At 39.4% G+C, this 18,086-nt stretch overlaps 1 protein-coding gene across 3 annotated transcripts in view; it reads left to right on the top strand.

Moving 5' to 3' along the window:
* The window catches only part of ABCA8 (ATP binding cassette subfamily A member 8), an 88,141-nt gene extending 71,467 nt beyond the window's left edge, over positions 1–16,674 (top strand). For all 3 annotated transcript variants that reach the window (XM_024234770.3, XM_054537317.2, XM_054537318.2), the window contains 12 exons: positions 648–739; positions 1,813–1,933; positions 2,554–2,671; positions 3,321–3,412; positions 6,861–7,021; positions 7,848–7,923; positions 7,997–8,091; positions 8,828–8,947; positions 9,160–9,300; positions 14,187–14,266; positions 15,608–15,663; positions 15,781–16,674. In XM_024234770.3, coding sequence (XP_024090538.2) covers positions 648–739; positions 1,813–1,933; positions 2,554–2,671; positions 3,321–3,412; positions 6,861–7,021; positions 7,848–7,923; positions 7,997–8,091; positions 8,828–8,947; positions 9,160–9,300; positions 14,187–14,266; positions 15,608–15,663; positions 15,781–15,879 — 1,251 coding nt within the window. In that variant the 3' untranslated portion in view covers positions 15,880–16,674. The remainder of the gene's footprint in view (positions 1–647; positions 740–1,812; positions 1,934–2,553; positions 2,672–3,320; positions 3,413–6,860; positions 7,022–7,847; positions 7,924–7,996; positions 8,092–8,827; positions 8,948–9,159; positions 9,301–14,186; positions 14,267–15,607; positions 15,664–15,780) is intronic.
* The last annotated feature ends 1,412 nt before the right edge of the window (positions 16,675–18,086 follow it).

The raw sequence follows: 18,086 nt of genomic DNA, 5'->3' as shown, positions 1-18,086 counted from the left end.
TCTGTTAGAGGAGATGAGAAAGTAATAATATCACATAACTATAGTTGTTTCCTATGTTTCTATAAAAAAGATTGAAAATGAACTTGAGAATGATGGTTTCCAGCTTCATCCATGTCCCTACAAAGGACATGAACTCATAATTTTTTATGGCTGCATAGTATTCCATGGTGTATATGTGCCACTTTTTCTTAATCCAGTCTATCATTGTTGGACATTTGGGTTGGTTCCAAGTCTTCATAGGTGGGAATTGAACAATGAGAACACATGGACACAGGAAGGGGAACATCACACACCGGGGCATGTTGTGGGGTGGGGGGAGAGTGGAGGGATAGCATTTGGAGATATACCTAATGTTAAATGACGAGTTAATGGGCACAGCATACCAACATGGCACATGTACACATATGTAACTAACCTGCACATTGTGCACATGTACTCTAAAACTTAAAGTATAATAAAAAATAAAAAAAGGAAAAAAAAGAAAATAATGAACTTGATAGTTTCATAATTTGCTGGATAGGTTATTAGGAGTTTGTAATTATTTCACTGAATGTACTCTTGTAGAAGTTCAGTTATTATTAGTACATCTCTGATATTGAACAATTATCTTTCTATGTTTCTAATTGTGCATCTTTCTTTATTCCTAGCCTTTCCTTCATTTTATCATTTTTCTTTTTACTCTTCGATGTCTGGAATGGAAGTTTGGAAAGAAATCAATGAGAAAGGATCCTTTCTTTAGGTTGGAAAAAACAAATCAGATTTTTATTTTGTTGATCAATATTGTAAATTATTTTTCATGCATAAATCAATTCATTAACAAAGAGGTGCCGTTGTGCTAGGATAGGCTGGAGTAGGAACCATGTGCCCATACAAATAATATAGATCCAGATACCTAAACCCAAGAAGATTATGATCTAGTGGAAGAAACAGACCTGAAACATGGAGTATTAAGGCTCTATCTGACACTATCCACAGTGGAGCACTGGGGAAAGTTAAATGTGGCCGGTCCCATCTAACAAACAATACATTGCCAGTTGAATAAATGCCATTCATCCAGGAGGAAGGAACAGAATGATCCACTGGCCAAGGACAGCAATAGCTGTGTTCTTTTCCTGGTAATGAGCATCCCAGCCAGTGTGGATCACAGACTGGTTCAGTTGTCAATGGGGCTTAAAAGCTGAGACTATTTTTGGCACCATACAAAGAAGAGTGACCATAAGCATCTTGCTCCCTCTGTGTCTCCCATACCACATCAATTTCATCTTTTGCTATTACTGAAAGTTGGATGGGAGACTGCCAAGATGAAAGCAGACCTTTAATAAATCTTCTGAGATCAGTATGAAGGAGGCAATCAAGGGAAGAGAGACTAGAATAAGTATATCCTGGATATGATCAGACTTAGAAAGGAGAGGAAAAGTCAATATGCCACATATTCCAAAGAAACGAGAGATCAAGCATTTAACTTGTATTTTGCTAGAAACTCCTGATTACAAATATTCTGGCCCATTTTCCGCATGAAAACATAATGATGTCAACATGGTGGTGTCAAAGCTAGGGTTCCCAGAAAAATTACTTCATTGAGTTATGATATAAAAATTCTTTGTCAGCTATTAGGTTTCAAGTTGATATCAAAAAAAACATATTTCTATAGATAAGATAAGCAAGGGGGTTGTAAGGGGATGGGAGTTGTGAAGGGAGATTATGATGGTTTGTTAATTGCTCTTACTACTCAAACATATGCATTAAAGAATGCAACTTTTGATACAAAGATGAAAGCCAGAAATCAATATTAATGGATGGTTTTGACTCTAGAATTTCTCCAAGAAGTAGTGATGTGTGTCAAAATCCAGAAGAACCAGAAGGAGAAGATGAAGATGTTCAGATGGAAAGAGTGAGAACAGCAAATGCCTTGAATTCTACTAATTTTGATGAGGTAAAACATAACACAAAGGTTTTTTTTATTAGTCAACCTACCAGTCTAATTCTCTAATGATTTTGAGTTTCTCTATTCCTTACAAATGAGGATCACTATTTTAGTAGGTAATCGCCATTTTTACAATTAAATGAGCAGACTAAAAGTCATGTTAACTCTTTTGTTCTTAGAATAAATTAAAAATAGAGTGCAATAGAAATTATTAAAGCCAAGAAATAATTTCAGAAACTGAGCTAAGCAGCAAACATCATCGCTTGTTGGAGAAAGTGCACAGTACAAATTCAGGGTCAGGTTCAGCCCACAGCATTTGTTTTGTTGTTTGAGGATAATCAGTGCTTCTCTAAGTTTCATTGCCCCTGTTTGTTCTGAAAGGACAGGCAAGCTGTATAAAATACTGTGCTCCTGAAAAAACTGCCTTTGTAGGAGAGGAAAATCACAGTCTCTCCTCTCTAAAACCAAGTGTTAGGATAGGGGCATGGCCAAGGTGCATGTCACCAAATAGAAGATCTTCTTTGATGCATGGCTGGGGCAACAAAGGGTCCAACCAATGGGAAGATGGAATTTTGTTTCAAAGCTAATGGAGAGAATTAAGGTCTGACATAACTTCTTGTCATTCACAGAAGCCAGTCATCATTGCCAGCTGTCTACGCAAGGAGTATGCAGGGAAGAGGAAAGGCTGTTTTTCCAAGAGGAAGAATAAGATAGCCACGAGAAATGTCTCCTTCTGTGTTAGAAAAGGTTGGCCATGGGGATCTTCCACTGCTGGCTCAGAGCCCTCCTTAGAGGTTCCTGGTTCCTAATAAGCATTATTCTGGACACCACCTCTTGGTTCACATGCAGACCCAGAGGAGAATGACAATGACAGCTTCCTTTATATGTTTCATTTCTAACTTAAATTAACTCACCTCACGAAGAGGAGCCTAGTCACATCTACATTAAACCATAAGCTCTCTAATAAGATGAACTTTTAAGTAATAACATTTCTGTTAAATGAACACAATTGATTTCCTAATGTTCATTGTTTTTCACAAGAGAACTGACAAGATGTGCTAGCACACTCTGAAGGCTTGGCCAGCAAGTGTTAGATGACCTCAGTTTGTGCCACTATTGCACCAAGGTTAGGATCACAGGAGACAGAATCTGACACACTTGGCTTCCAAGAGTGGTTTTGCCACTTCCCATCAGTGTGACTTTGCACAGGTAACCCCATCATTGAGAGCTTCTGCCCCAACTACAAAAGAAGGGGCTACAATAACAACTTCTCAGGGTGGTTGTGACAATTAAATGACAACTAATAGCAAATGCTTGTCACATAGTGAGACTTCAACTATGTTTTACTCTTAATGTTACCATTAAAATAGATTATTAAGTGCAACCTTTTTTTCAGGTGAAGTTTTAGGACTATTAGGACACAATGGAGCTGGTAAAAGCACATCCATTAAGATGATAACTGGAGACACAAAACCAACTGCTGGACAGGTAGGTGAATTATGTGGAAGATATGTTATCTAATGGTGAAATAGATTTATAAGATTTGATGACCTTAAAAACAACAAATGTCACTTAATCCTTAGATAACTGAAGTGATTAATGAACTACACAAGAGAATAAATTCACGAATTATCACATAAATGCACACAAAAGTTAAGCACTGAAAGGGTGTCACAGAATCCTTGGAGTGTCGCTTTTCCAGTCAAAACCTCTGGAGCTGGTGGCGCCTTTGCCCAAGTTTGGCTCAGACCCGCTGGGCTCTTTCTGTCCACTCAGCTCAGCAGGCTGCACTCTGTTCATGCCACCAGCCTGGATCCCAAGCCTGCCAAGAGTGAGCCAGGTGCAGAGCAGTGATGGGTGTGTGAGCAAGCATGGGGTCTGGCTGCTGCACACAGCCAGGCATGCTGGTTGTGGCAGGGCAGGCAGCTCCAGGCACTGGCACAGGCACCAGCTCCATGTAAGGCTGTGGCAGGACCAGGCATACTGCAAGCAGCTTCCACTGCAGGCACCAAAAAACGTGGTGGCACCCAGAAGCTTGGAGGTGCCAGAAACCACAGAGCCCTAAAAAGGGTGTCACAGCCCTGGCTCGGGGAGCCCCTAAGTCTGGAATCCCCGAAGGGCTGAAGCTCTTCTCTGCTTCTCATTGCCTACAACATGGCAAGCGGGGGGCATGTTTCAGCCCTGTTTGTGTTACAGCTTTTTTAGTCCCACCATTTGGCAGGTCCTGAGCTCTTGTCCCATGTCCAGGAAGAATGAGGTATGTGAACAACTGGAGGTGAGGATCTTCACTGAGTGACAGAATAGCTCTCAGGAGACCCAAAGTGGGTCTCCTATTTGCAGGCAGGTCATCTCAATGAGTGTCCAGCCCTTAATGGAGAGGAGACCCAAAGTGGGTAGCTCCTTTCTGCAGCTGGTAGTCCCTATGTCTGTGTGAATCTGGCTGAGTCTGGGATTTTTATGGGCTCAGAAAGGAGGAAGTGTGTGCCAATTGGTCCATGAGTGGCCATGGGCAGGCCTGGAAAAAGCATCATAAGTTCTCACTCTGGGTCACAGACTCCACCTAGAACCGGCAAACTGGCACCCAGGCTTCAGGCCGTCCCTGGCTTGAAGGTGGGGTTTCACCAGAGAACCACCCCTTTCTATCCAGGAACCTGTCTGCCTGCTGCCATCAACATGCCATCTATGGCATCCAGGTGGTTTGTGCTGAGGTGCACCTGAAAGTCCGTGCTGAGCTGCCCTCAGCACCCCCCCGGACTCCCTCCCACACTTGTCAGGGCCCAAAATCCAGAGGGAGCTGAGGTGGCAGGAGGCTGGCATGGCAGTTCCACCCTGGGCACGTACACACCCAGCAGGGTTGCAACAGCACCTGGGATTGGCCACAACTTTGCTCCAAAATTGGAGCATGCAACAGCCCCTGAGATTCAGTAAAGGATGCTCCAATTCAGTAAAGGGCAGGGCTCTTACCTGTTTCTGGCCCCTGCCAGTCCCCCAGAGTACACAGCCCCAGTCACACCTCCCCTGCTACAGCCAGCATCTTTGCTGTGGTGGCTCCAGACAGGCTGCCACTGCCATCAAGGAGTAATTATTAAAGGCATTAAGACATCTCCCTTGCTGCAGCTGGCATCTTCGCTGTAACGGATGCAGATGGGCTGCAGCCACCATCAAGGGGTAATTATTAAAGGCATTAAGACAGAATGTCCAGCATCAGAGCTGAAATTAATGCCAGAATTCACACACATCCTATTTATACTGCCATCAGTCACATGGATTTGCACTTTTAGTGAGCATTGTCTTTCCAGTATATAATATTTAATCTTTAATAAAACTGTTTTTAAAAAAACTGTATTAGACAGTTGTCCTTCACAAAGTGCTTAGTTATTGGAACATACATTTTTGTGCAAATGCAACGATTTCTTGGGAGTGTTTTCAAGAAACAGATCAAAAATGAGATACAAGGAGGTGAAATTGACTTTAATTGTACTTGTAATTTAGTTGTATAAGGTGGCTAGGCAAACAGAAAAAGAGCTCAGGTTTATCTAAGAGAGACATCATAGGGTAGAGATCAAACATTTTCTCCTAAATTCTATGGCAGAAGATAGAAAACCTTAAGAACTCTTTTACAAAGAATGTCCTAGGGAAGTACAGAACAGAATATAAGGCAGATGCCTGTGAAACTGTACCGTGGGAAAGGGGCTAGTAGTCAAGCCAAGAAAGGAAAAGACAGCTCGGAATGCTATTGAAAAATACTCCACTAATGAAAGAAGAGAAAACCGACATTCACAATCCCTCTGTAGCCACTGTGAGAGCAGATGTTCATGAAGGTTCCTCTCTGCTGGTGGCTTGGCCAACTCTAATTTAGTCCTTAACTTCAATCATGGACACCCTCCAACTCAGTCACCACCTGGGCCCGAAGTCAGTATTTTATTTCTCATTAGGCATGGGAGGAAAGGAAATAACTGCTCATTAACACATTGGAATGAAATCTTTTAAAAGGTAAGTCTGGTCTGAAATAGAAAGCCAGCCATTTGGGTGTCACAAAATAAGCTTAATTGGATCAGCCAGTGTGAGTTTTTTTTAATCCATGCATTCTCCTGATTAAATACTTTCAGTGAACGCTTGCTGCTCTATGGCTGGAAGGACACATCCCTCCTTGTCTTGCAGGCAGCTGCAGGAACTGGCTTCCCTGCCCCTCTTGCCACATATTTGTCCTCCCCGTCAAGCTTCCACATCAAGCTTCATCCCCACACAGGGCTTTGGTCTCGCTCTTGCTCTGCCCCAGATTCTTTGCCTCTTGCCTTTTTTCCATGACTAGCATCTTCTCCTCTTTGTTGAAATGGCCCCTCAGCAGACAGGCTCTTTCTAATTACCCTACCTACTGCCACTTCCCCAGTTATTCTTACCCCAGCCTCCTGAATTTCCATAACAGCACCACTTTTGATCTATCTTTATTCCGCATATTCATTTCTTTACTTGTTTATTGCCTGATTCATTCAGTAGAATGAAAACTCCAGATAACGAAGCACTAGTTATTCCACCCTCCACCGTAGCCACAGGCAACACAGCACTTGTTACCTAGGAGGTACTCAAAAGATGTTGATCCATGAGTGAAGTTAAATAGTAATTCAATCAATATGCTTCATTTTGACAGTGATTTTTAAAAAAATTGATATAAACTGTTGGCCAGTATGGACAGGCACCACATTTATGGGATATTGGATTTTTCAGCTGAGATTGGATTGTCGGCTGTGGACACACTTATTTTCCTGTACTTACTCTCTGACAACCTTTCTCCAATGCAAAATGATTACAGATTATTAAACCCAATGAAGTTTAGAGTTTCTCTAGTTTTTCTAGGTTTGTGAAGAGAATGATATCATGGAAATACTCAAAGAAGCAGTGCAAAAGGTAGGTTCTGAGAGAGAACTTTCGTCTGCAGGTGCTACTGAAAGGGAGCAGTGGAGGGGATGCCCTGGAGTTCCTGGGGTACTGCCCTCAGGAGAACGCGCTGTGGCCCAACCTGACAGTGAGGCAGCACCTGGAGGTGTACGCCGCCGTGAAAGGGCTGAGGAAAGGAGATGCTGAGGTTGCCATCACACGGTACACAGAGGAGCCACCTCTGTTCTATACCCAAGGGAGGAGTGGAGGAGAAGGTTGGGAGTGACAACCCTCACAGGAAATTCAGGATGGGAGACTCTAAATGCTGACCCAGGTCACACTGGGTAGATTTATAACTAGAAACTCCTTTCCTGGATATCAAAGTGTTAAGTTTCTTTCTCATATTAAATAAGAAAATTTTAAAAGGCTGGCCGCAGCGGCTCATGCCTCTAATCCCAGCACTTTGGGAGGCTGAGGCTGGTGGATCGCATCGCTTGAGCTCATGAGTTTCAGACCAGACTAGGCAACTTGGTGAAACCCCATCTCTAAATAAAAAATTAAAAAATACAAAAATACAAAAATTAGCCGGGCATGGTGGTGCACACCTGTGGTCCCAGCTACTTGGGAGACTGAGGTGGGAGGATGGCTTGAGCCAGGAGGCAGAGGCTGCAGTGAGCCAAGATTATACCACCGCACTCCAGCCTCAGGGATAGAGTCAGACCTTGTCTCAAAAAAAAAATAATAATAAAATTTAAAATTTAAAAAGTAATTATTCATTGCTAAAATGTATAGAAAATGCTAAAATTTGGACTGTCATAGAACAACTATTTGAATATCATGTCATGTCCTTCTATCTCTTCAAAAGGCAACATTATCTTTTGTTGGGGAGCAAGTCAGCCAGTAATATCACCCCTCCTTCCCCGCCCCCCCCACCACATGTATTTCCAGAACTGCATTTTTGAGTTCTGCTTCTCCACCCTTGCTTGGATTATCCTCTTATCTACTTCGTCTTGTCAAGAAGACTGTACAGCTCTCCTGTTTCCTTCAGGTTAGTGGATGCGCTCAAGCTGCAGGACCAGCTGAAGTCTCCTGTGAAGACCTTGTCAGAGGGAATAAAGAGAAAGGTACGGGCAGGGCTTGGTGTTGTTCTGCAAGTGCCGTAGATGGGAACCAGATGGGCTGTTCCTCCCGTTGCAGCTGTGCTTTGTCCTGAGCATCCTGGGGAACCCGTCAGTAGTGCTTCTGGATGAGCCGTCGACCGGGATGGACCCTGAGGGGCAGCAGCAAATGTGGTGAGGAACATTACCACGGTCAGGGACAACATGGATGACTTGCATGGAGTTTGTGAACCATTTTTCTTATGTAAAAATTGTCCCTTAAACTCTTTTGTGGAAAACGAAAAAAACTATCAATGTCACTTGTAAAACCAATACTTTGCAAAAAAAAAAAAAAAAATCTTTCCCTGATGATATTTTACAACCCTTTCATACTGAAGAAAGAATTACCATTGTTAGGGCCCATAGGTCTCGCTCTTGAGTTTCATAAGTGCTCAGTTTATCTTTTAGGTGCATTTCTGGACCATAATCACGTAGTGTTCCGTACTTAGCATGAGAACAGTAGTTCTCATTAAGGTGTAAACATGGTTGGTTGTCATTGTGTGCGTTTACTGTACATTTATTTTCTTCTCACTAGGTTGTGAGATGCTGTTGTTAAATTTTATGTCATTCTGTTCCCCTTCACACAGACTTCTCATAAACAAGCCTGTCTTTGCTTATCACTTCTCTTTGAACACAACCCTATAATGAATGTTGTGTTCTGTAAACGTCCCTCTTGCAATGCATGATTCCAGTTTAACAGCTCTCACCTAGCTTGTCCTTCCTCATCCTACCTGTCCTACTAAGAACGCTCTTTTGCTTAATCTCTTTTTGCTAATTATTCACATGCTTGCCAGTTAAAAATTCTTTTCTCTATCTCTTTCTGATTAATTAGAGGATTTCCTAAATTGCAAATAATCTCTTGACATTATAGGCAGGCCATCCGGGCCACCTTTAGAAACACGGAAAGGGGTGCCCTCCTGACCACCCACTACATGGCAGAGGCTGAGGCCGTGTGTGACCGAGTGGCCATCATGGTGTCCGGGAGGTTGAGGTGAGTGCCTGTCCTGGACCCACACTTGAGCCCAAGGTGCATTGCTGGAAATTTTGTCTGTGGGCAGGGAGAGATTACTGAAAACAGCTGCAATGACTGTGCCTAGGTCTAACAACAGGGACCTTGAGACAATGCTAGCAGCAAATCAAGGTTCTCAAACAATATACTGAATGGTTTTTTTTTCTCCTTTCTCATATGACCTCATCCTCCAGATGTATCGGTTCCATCCAACACCTGAAAAGCAAATTTGGCAAAGATTACCTGCTGGAGATGAAGGTGAAGAACCTGGCACAAGTGGAGCCCCTCCATGCAGAGATCCTGAGGGTTTTCCCCCAGGCTGCTCGGCAGGAAAGGTAAACATGGTTGCTATTTTGGAAATGGTACCAAATGTTCACTGTTACTTGTCATTTGCGTTGAGTGATAGTCATTCAAAAGGAAAACCTAAAAGAAAGAGATTATTTGTTGGATTCTGCAGGAATTAAACTAGAGAAGAGAGAGCAGATGTAAGAGCTGATATAGAAAATGTCATGGTTCCACTATGCGCCAGGGGCTGTCCTGGTATTGTGTTATCCTATCCAAAACTTACAGAGACTTTTCAGTGTAGACATAGCTATTCCAGTAAAAAAATGAGTAGACTTCAAAAAAGGATTGTGAGTATCCTTCGTAAATGAAATTGATTATTATCTTTATGAAGAGAAATTGGCTAAGAGACAGGTTAGGTCACATGAGGAGTTAACAAGTGGCAGAACCAAGAGGTAAACCTAATTATTTTATTTCAAATCAATTAACATTTCCAATTTTATGTAAATTCTGGTAACAGCATCATCCTGATGTATTTATTTTCATAGATAGAAAAAAATGAAAGAGTAGCCTTAAGATCATTTTCAACACCTAGAATTTATAGCAGATGATAGATAATTCAGGAGTTAGGTGAGAAAAATGATAACAAGGAGAAATAAGTCATAATAACAATGTGGGAAAATATATTTCTACAGTGTAATATAAATGGAAAAGCAATGCTATAATTCAATGTCCAGCTCATGGCTGTATAGAAATACATCATGAAGCCACAGGGAATAAGCGAAATAGGTGAGAATGACTGCACCATAAATATATGTAATGATGTCTTGTGAAATGAAATGTAAATCTTCCTAATTTTCAAATGATGAAAAGACAAACATTTATCTGAGAAACAAAATATTAAAAAATGTTGTTGCCTACATTATTTGGTGCTGAATTCCTGCTCTTCTAACCAGAGGCTCAATTACATTATCCTATATTAGGAAGGCAGTTTGAGTAGGATGGAGGAGGAGAGATATGTGACTTGTGGGAAATATATCTAGATTTCTACCCTATTTGAGGAACTTTAAGAAACTATGCAGTATAAATTCCTTCTTGAAGGATGAAGTTGAAGATTAGAAAATAAGTATTCAGTTAGAAAATAAGGTGGAACATGACTTTGGCAAATCTTGAAATATCATCTGGACAGCCCCGACTCACTTCCATCCAAGGGGCCAACAATACTAAACTGTCTTAGTATTACACTCCCTTCCCCCAGTTCTCTTGTGAACTGCTTCCTTTTGATTATTATCGATTCACTCTACCCTTTTTTCCTACACAAAACTGACTCTCATTTATAGAAATAACAACCCATATACAAAGCTACACAAATCAAAACAATATGGCACTAGTGTAAAGACCAACATATAGATAGATCAAAGGAACAGAATAGACAGCCCAGAAATAAATCCCTGAATATATGGCCAATTGATCTTCAAAAAGCTTGCCAAGAATACATGATGGGGAAGGGATAGTCTCTTCAACCAATTGTGTTGGGAAAACAGGATATCCACATGCAGAAGAATGAAACTAGACCCCATCTTATGCCATACACAAAAATCAACTCAAAATGGATGAAAGACATAAACATAAGACCTGAAATTGTTGAACTCCTAGAAGAAAACATAGGAGGAAAGCTTCATGACACTGGTCTTGGCAATGAGTTCATGGATATGACAACAAAAGCATAGGCAATAAAAACAAAAATAAACAAGCGGGATGATATAAAACTAGAAAGCTTCCATACAGCAAAAGAAACAATTGACAAAGTGAAAGGCAACCTATGGAATGGGAGGATTATTTGCAAATTATATATATGACACAGGGTTAATGTCCAAAATACAGTCATGCACTGCTGAACAACAGGGATACTTTCAGAGAAATGGGTCGTTAAGCAATTTCATCATTGTGTGAATATCACAGAGTGAACTTACACAAACCTAGATGGTGTAGCTTACTGCAAACCTAGGCTACCTGGTATATCCTATTGTTCCTAGGCTACAAACCTGTACAGCATGTGACTGCAGGGAATACTGTAGGCAATTGTAACACAATAAGAACTTGTGTATCTAAACATAGCAAAAGATAGAGTAAAAATAGGCATAAAAGATTAAAAATGATATACCTATATAGGGCACTTATCATGAACGGAGCTTGCAAGTCTGGATGTAGCTCTGGGTGACTGTCAGTGAGAAAGTGGTGAGTGAATGTGAAGACCTGGGACATTACTGTACATGACTTTATAAACACTGTACACTTAGGCTACACTAAATTTACTTTTAAAATTTATTTAATAATAAATTAACCTTAGTGTTCTGTAACTTTATAAACTTCTAAAATTTTTTCAACTTTTTAACTTTTTTATAATAACACATAACTTAAAATACAAACACATTGTATGGCTGTACAAAAATATTTTCTTTTTTCATATCCATATTCTATAAGCTATTTTCTATTTCTAAAATTATTCATTTGTTTATTTTTTCTACTTAATATTTTTTATTAAAAACGAAGACACAAACACACACATTAGCCGAGGCCTACACAGAGTCAGGATTATCAACATCACTGTCTTCCATCTCTACATCTTGTCCCACTGGAAGGTCTTCGGGGCAATGACACATGTGGAGCTGTCAACTCCTGTGATAGCAATGCCTTCTTCTGAAACACCCCCTGAAGGACCTGCCTGAGTCTTTTTTACAGTTAACTTTTTTTATAAGTAGAAGTAGTACACTCTAAAATAATGATAAAAAGTATAGTATGGTATAGTATAGTATATACATAAACTAGTAACATAGTCATTTATCATTATCAAGTATTATGTACTATAGATAATTGCATACTTTTTTATGATTGGCAGCACAGTAAGTTTGGTTACACCAGCATCCCGACAAACACATGAGTAATATGTTATGCTATAATGTCATCATGGCTATGATATCTCTAAGCAATAGAATTTTTCAGCTCCATTATAAGCTTACGGGGTCACTGTCATATATGTAGTCCATTATTGATTATGACATCATTATGTGGTCCATGACTGTATATAGGAAATTCCTAAACTCCAGTAGCAAAAAAAACTAATAACCCAATTAAGAATGGGCTAAGGACTTGAATAGACATTTCTCCAAAGAAGATATGCAAATGAACATGTATATGAAAAACTGTTATATGTCATTAGTCATCAGGGAAATGCAAATCAAAACCACAATAAGATATCACCTCACATCTGTTAGGATGGTGCTATGGTTTGAGTGTCCCCTCCAAAACTCATGTCGGAATTTAATTACCATTTTGATGGTATTAAAAGGTAGGACCAGGTGGGACCTTTAAGAGATTATTAGGTCATGAAAGCTCTGCCCTCATGAGTGGATTAATCTATTCAAGGATTGATGGGTTATCTCGGGAGTAAGTTAGTTATCTTGGGAGTGGGTCTGTTATAAAAGTCAGTTTGGCTCTCTCTTGAGTGCCCCTCTCACCCTATAATGCCATCTGCCAAGTTATGACACAACAAGAAAACCCTCACCAGATGTATCCCCTCAATCTGGAACTTCCCAGCATCCAGAATAATAAGAAATAAATTATTTTTGTTATAAATTGCCCAGTCTGTGGTATAGTGTCATAGCAACAAAAAACTGGACTAAGGTGGATGGCTATTCCCCCCACAAAAAAATAACTGTTGCTAAGGAGGTGGAGAAATTGGAATGCTTGCACACTGTTGGCAGAAACGCAAAATGGTGCAGCCACTATGGAAAACAATATGGTAGATTCTCAAAATATCAAAAATAGAACTATCTTATGTCCTAGCAATTGCATTTCTGGGTATATATCCGAAAGAACTGAAATCAGGATCTCAAAGAGATACCTGCACCCACATTTTCATTGCAGCACTATTCTTAATAGCCAAGATGTATAAACAATCTAAGTGTTGACTGAGAGATAAATGGATAAAGTAAATGTATTAGGTACATGGAATGAAATACTATCTGACTTTGAAAAAGAAATTCTGCAACATGTGACAGCACAGATGAACCCTGAGGACTTTATGCTGAGTGAAGGAAATCAGTCACATAAAGACAAACTCTGCATGTTTCTACTTATAAGATATCTAAAATAGTCAAATTCGTAGAATCAAAGAGTACTAGGGGCTGGGGAGAGATGAATATAAAAAGTTACTCATCATAGATGTAAAATTTTAGTTAAGCAAGACGAATAAGCTCTAGAGATCTTCTGTACATCGTTATACTCTCTTTTGTCCCACTGAACCTGCAGCTGGAATCACCCCAAAAGCAGTGGCAGGGGAGTTTCCACAAGACGGTTCCCCAAACTGTCCCAAGATGGGGCCAGTTGGGATTCCAAAAAGAGAACTAAATCCATGGTGATCAGTCCAAATCATTTATCAGGGGAACTTCCTTACAGAGTGGGCTGCAGCAATTTTCGAGATGAACGGTGAGAGAAAAGGGGTGTTCTACCTAGGCATGTCTACAGTGAGGGGTCAGGTTATGGAGTTTTTATGAAGGTTTAAGGAATTTGGCACAGGGTAGGGGTTAGTTGTTTTGGACAACAATCCGAATAGCTTTATCAGTTCCTGGGAATGTTCAAGGCCCTAGCTTGGGTTCAAACCAGCTGGGAAAGACCTTCTGTTGGCCAGATCACAGAGCAGTCAAGACCCTCTGATTTTTGGTCAGAACACAGAAAAATGTGAAGGAAACTGGGGGACCCTACATACTCATAGTCAACAGTACTGGATTGTTCACTTAAAAATTTAACAGGGTAGATCTCATGTTAAATGTTCCTAACACCATTTTTTAAAAGAAAAAAAAAGACCAGAGAGATGATCGCCATCAGTTCACATCTGGCACAGGTGGTATCACTCTTCTTTCCTCTCCTTTTCTCTCAGGTACTCCTCTCTGATGGTTTATAAGTTGCCAGTGGAAGATGTGCAACCTTTAGCCCAAGCTTTCTTCAAATTAGAGAAGGGTAAGAAGTATGACTTTGAAGTAAGACCCTGGAAAGAAGATAATTTCAAATCATAAAATAATCATCTTTATGACAAAAATGAAATGTGACAAAATGCATTACATTTTAAAGTTACAGTCTCAAATTGAATTTTAGGAAGACCCAAACCAAGGAGATAGAGGGATTCTCTGTGTCTGTGCAAGGGGATAATGAGAGTGATTTTTTTCACTTTTGGTTTGTGGGGTTTTGTCATGTATTTTTGCACATATGTTGGTACAACCTAAGTGAAAACTCAGTTATATATGCATTTAAGAAAATTTTCTTTTGAAACATCTACGCATACATATTTAAAATTAAATTTTCCATGGACTGGCATATTTTTACTGTCTTAGGCTGTATATTAAGAAACTGACTCCTGTCTCGTCGTTGAAACAATCTCCTCGCATCTGTCACATTTTAAAACTAACTGCCCTGCATCTGTCTTCACAGGTTCATGTTTTCCTTGCAATTTTAGCTCATTAACTCTGCTACTCTGAACTGTGCTGGTCAGAACTCCCTCGCTATACTGTTTTCATTGTCACTGCTCAGTGATATATCTTTGCTTGTTTATCCCTTGCCCTAAGGAAGAGATTCAGATCTTCTGGTTCTAGAGGAATTGTCTAACTTCCTAGAGCATCAGGAATTGTCTGATTCTCTCCTTGAGAGCATCTGTGGTCACAGTAATGCATCTCCTTTTCATTCTCTGATATAACTGAACTCTCCAACTTTCTGGGCCATGTGGTCATTCACAGCACTCTTCAGGTTGGCATCAAGCCCAGTACTGACCTGAAACTTTTGGTGGCATATTTCCAATCTGCTGAGCTCCTATTAGAGCTCTAACTGCCTCTCCCAGTCTATTTTGGTCAATAAGAACAGTTTCTAACCCAATTAGGGGAAGCTGCAATGGTTTTTGGATAGAGGTCCGTGAAGATACCTGCTCTCTAAAAAAGCTCACAAATCCTTCCCTATAATCTTCTGATGCAAGCCTTTTCAAAATGTGTCTGTCTTCCACCTCTTTCTGTGTTGAATGTGCAAAACCCACTGGCTCACAGGCAAGAAAGGAAGCTTACTCAGTACCATTTTCTCCTTTAAATACAGTTCGCAAAAACTGCACAACATACAAGCATAATTCAAGCACTTTTTTTCCCAAACCTAAGTAAATGCATTGGTGTATTCTTAACTGAACGATGTACTTAAGACATGAATGAATATTACCTTAACCTATTTAAGATTTTTTTAAAATATATCATTTGTACTATATGCTGATTTATGAGACCTCTAGATATGAAATATATGAACTAATACGTGTTCATCCCTATGCAGTTAAACAGAGCTTTGACCTAGAGGAGTACAGCCTCTCACAGTCTACCCTGGAGCAGGTGGGTCATTTTTAGTGATTCGTATCATCCATGATATATGTGTATAATGCATTCCCTTGGAGCTGCAGAGGCAGTATGGCATTGTTCTCCTCTCTTTATTTCTTTCCTCCCTTTCAGGTTTTCCTGGAGCTCTCCAAGGAGCAGCAGCTGGGTGATTTTGAGGAGGATTTTGATCCCTCGGTGAAGTGGAAGCTCCTCCCCCAGGAAGAGCCTTAAAACCCCAAATTCTGTGTTCCTTTTTAAACCCGTGGTTTTTTTTTTAATACTTTTATTTTTATAGCATCAATGTTCTATTTTTAGAAACTATATTATAAGTACAGAAATGGTTCTTCGTGTGGTGGGAGGAGAAGGTGCAGGTGCTGGGTAAGTGCCATGTCAGTGTGGACAGAGGCATTTGACTAAGCCAACCTCCTCTCACAGCCTCTGTATCTCTGCAGGCCACCCTGGTTCCATTGTTCTGTATAATACCGAATAAATAAATTAACTTTTATATGATCGTATAAGTTTCTAGATATGATAAACAAATTTTGTTTAAATTTTTTAATAAAAATCTTAAAACACTTTTTTTCTAACCTAGACTGAGAAATTCATATGTTTACTCTTCTGGGTGTTTTACACTTTGTAAAGTTGATATTTTCCTAAGAATTTAACATGTCATACTTTTTGAAATAGATTTAAGTGTGCTTCTTATTGCTAAAAATACTAAATGTCATAGGTCATAGTATCCGATATCAATATAGTTGATAACATATCCACAGGTAACACCATGATGTAGGCATAAATGGAAAACCAAAAACCTATTTCAAATATATTGTACGTTTTTATTTCTGTAAGCCAACTGTGTGCCATTTTCATTGGACTTTTAAATCTAGACTTTAGTGATGTCTACATTGTAAAAATCTTTTGTGGATATTTGTCACTTGGTTTCAGAAAGTTCACAGATGTAGCAACAAGTCACATGACTGAGTAGGTAGAAAATGTGAAATAAATCTCATATATGTAGTTTTGAAATATGTTTTCTATTTCATGTGTCTTTTTCTTAACTCGGTGGCCTCCTACTTTTAAATTTCATTAAAGATATTTTCTAATATAAGCATAATTACTGGACTTTAAGACCATCATAATAGGATTTTCTACTAAACTAATATTTAGGCCAAGTTTGTGATATTAGCATAATTATTATCCTTGTTTACCAAGTATAATAATGAAACACCAACTCCACATACTTCCTGGTACTGCACTCCTTCATGTTTACAACCATAAAACCAGACAGTTAACGTAGAAAAGAATAATCATATTTCTATTTGCTTGGGCTTAAGTTTGCCTATCTAATTCAACTTTTGTGTTATACAGAAATATGCTGGGATTTGGAATCCCAAGAAATATAGGTCTTATTTTTTAGATATGCATTTGGAGTAAATCCTACAACCCTGTCAAGCCTTAGTGTACTCCATTGCTGCTAGTTGGGGTGGATTTCACAGGAATTAAACCTCTCTCATTTTTAGATATGCAAATCTGTGTTCAAAGAGGATAAGTAACTTAACCAAGATCACTCAACTGGTAATTAGCCCATCCAGCATTCAACAACATCTGATACCAAAGCCCATGTTTTTCCCACTAACTCAAGCTGACTCAAGCACTTATTCATAACTTAATTCAGAAGGCAGTGGACATAGAAAACCCGGAAGCTTCTTGATGTGCTTACAATTTAATCAGAAGTGAAATTACACATACTTAGTAGAAAGCAAAAAGATAACGATAATCAAATGTTACATGGCATGCTATCAACAAAGGCGCTGTCTACAAAAATTAAGAAGATCCATTTTGAACTAAGGCTATCTAATGAAGATTTTTATGAGTGAAAAGGAATTTAACCTTCATTTTAAAGAAAACATTGAATTCATAAGGGGAAAAAAGAACAACAACATTCCAAGTAAGAAAAACTGAAGAGCATTAATATATAGGGTAATTCACCATTGATAGTCAGGATTGCTTACTCTAGTTGTATTACTAAGCTAAACAAGAAGACATGGTTTTTATGTTAGTGGGGTTTTCATCCAGACTATGAAAAAATGTTGAAATTAATATAATTGCATGTATTTCTTGAGCAAAGAAGTTTATTCCTTTGTTGAGTCATTCCTGGAAAAGGCACATAATTAAATACTTAATGTAACAACAATATATTTTGGCTAACAGTCTCTCTCAAATAAGTGAGTGACTCTGGAGCTCCTTGGACTAAAAAAAAATTTATCTGTGCTTTGTGTGCTGCCCCCCATGTATAGATTCAAATTGCTCTCTTGAACGCACGTGAAAAACTGATGATCACCTTTATTCTCCATAGTCTTCATAATATTGGTTCTCAAAATATAGTTCATGTGCCAATATCATCACCATATGTGGGAACTTGCTAAAAATGCAAAATC

The sequence above is a fragment of the Pongo abelii genome, chromosome 19, assembly GCF_028885655.2.
Source record: "Pongo abelii isolate AG06213 chromosome 19, NHGRI_mPonAbe1-v2.0_pri, whole genome shotgun sequence".
Classification (NCBI taxonomy): domain Eukaryota; kingdom Metazoa; phylum Chordata; class Mammalia; order Primates; family Hominidae; genus Pongo; species Pongo abelii.
This window is presented reverse-complemented; position numbering and strand designations above follow the sequence as displayed.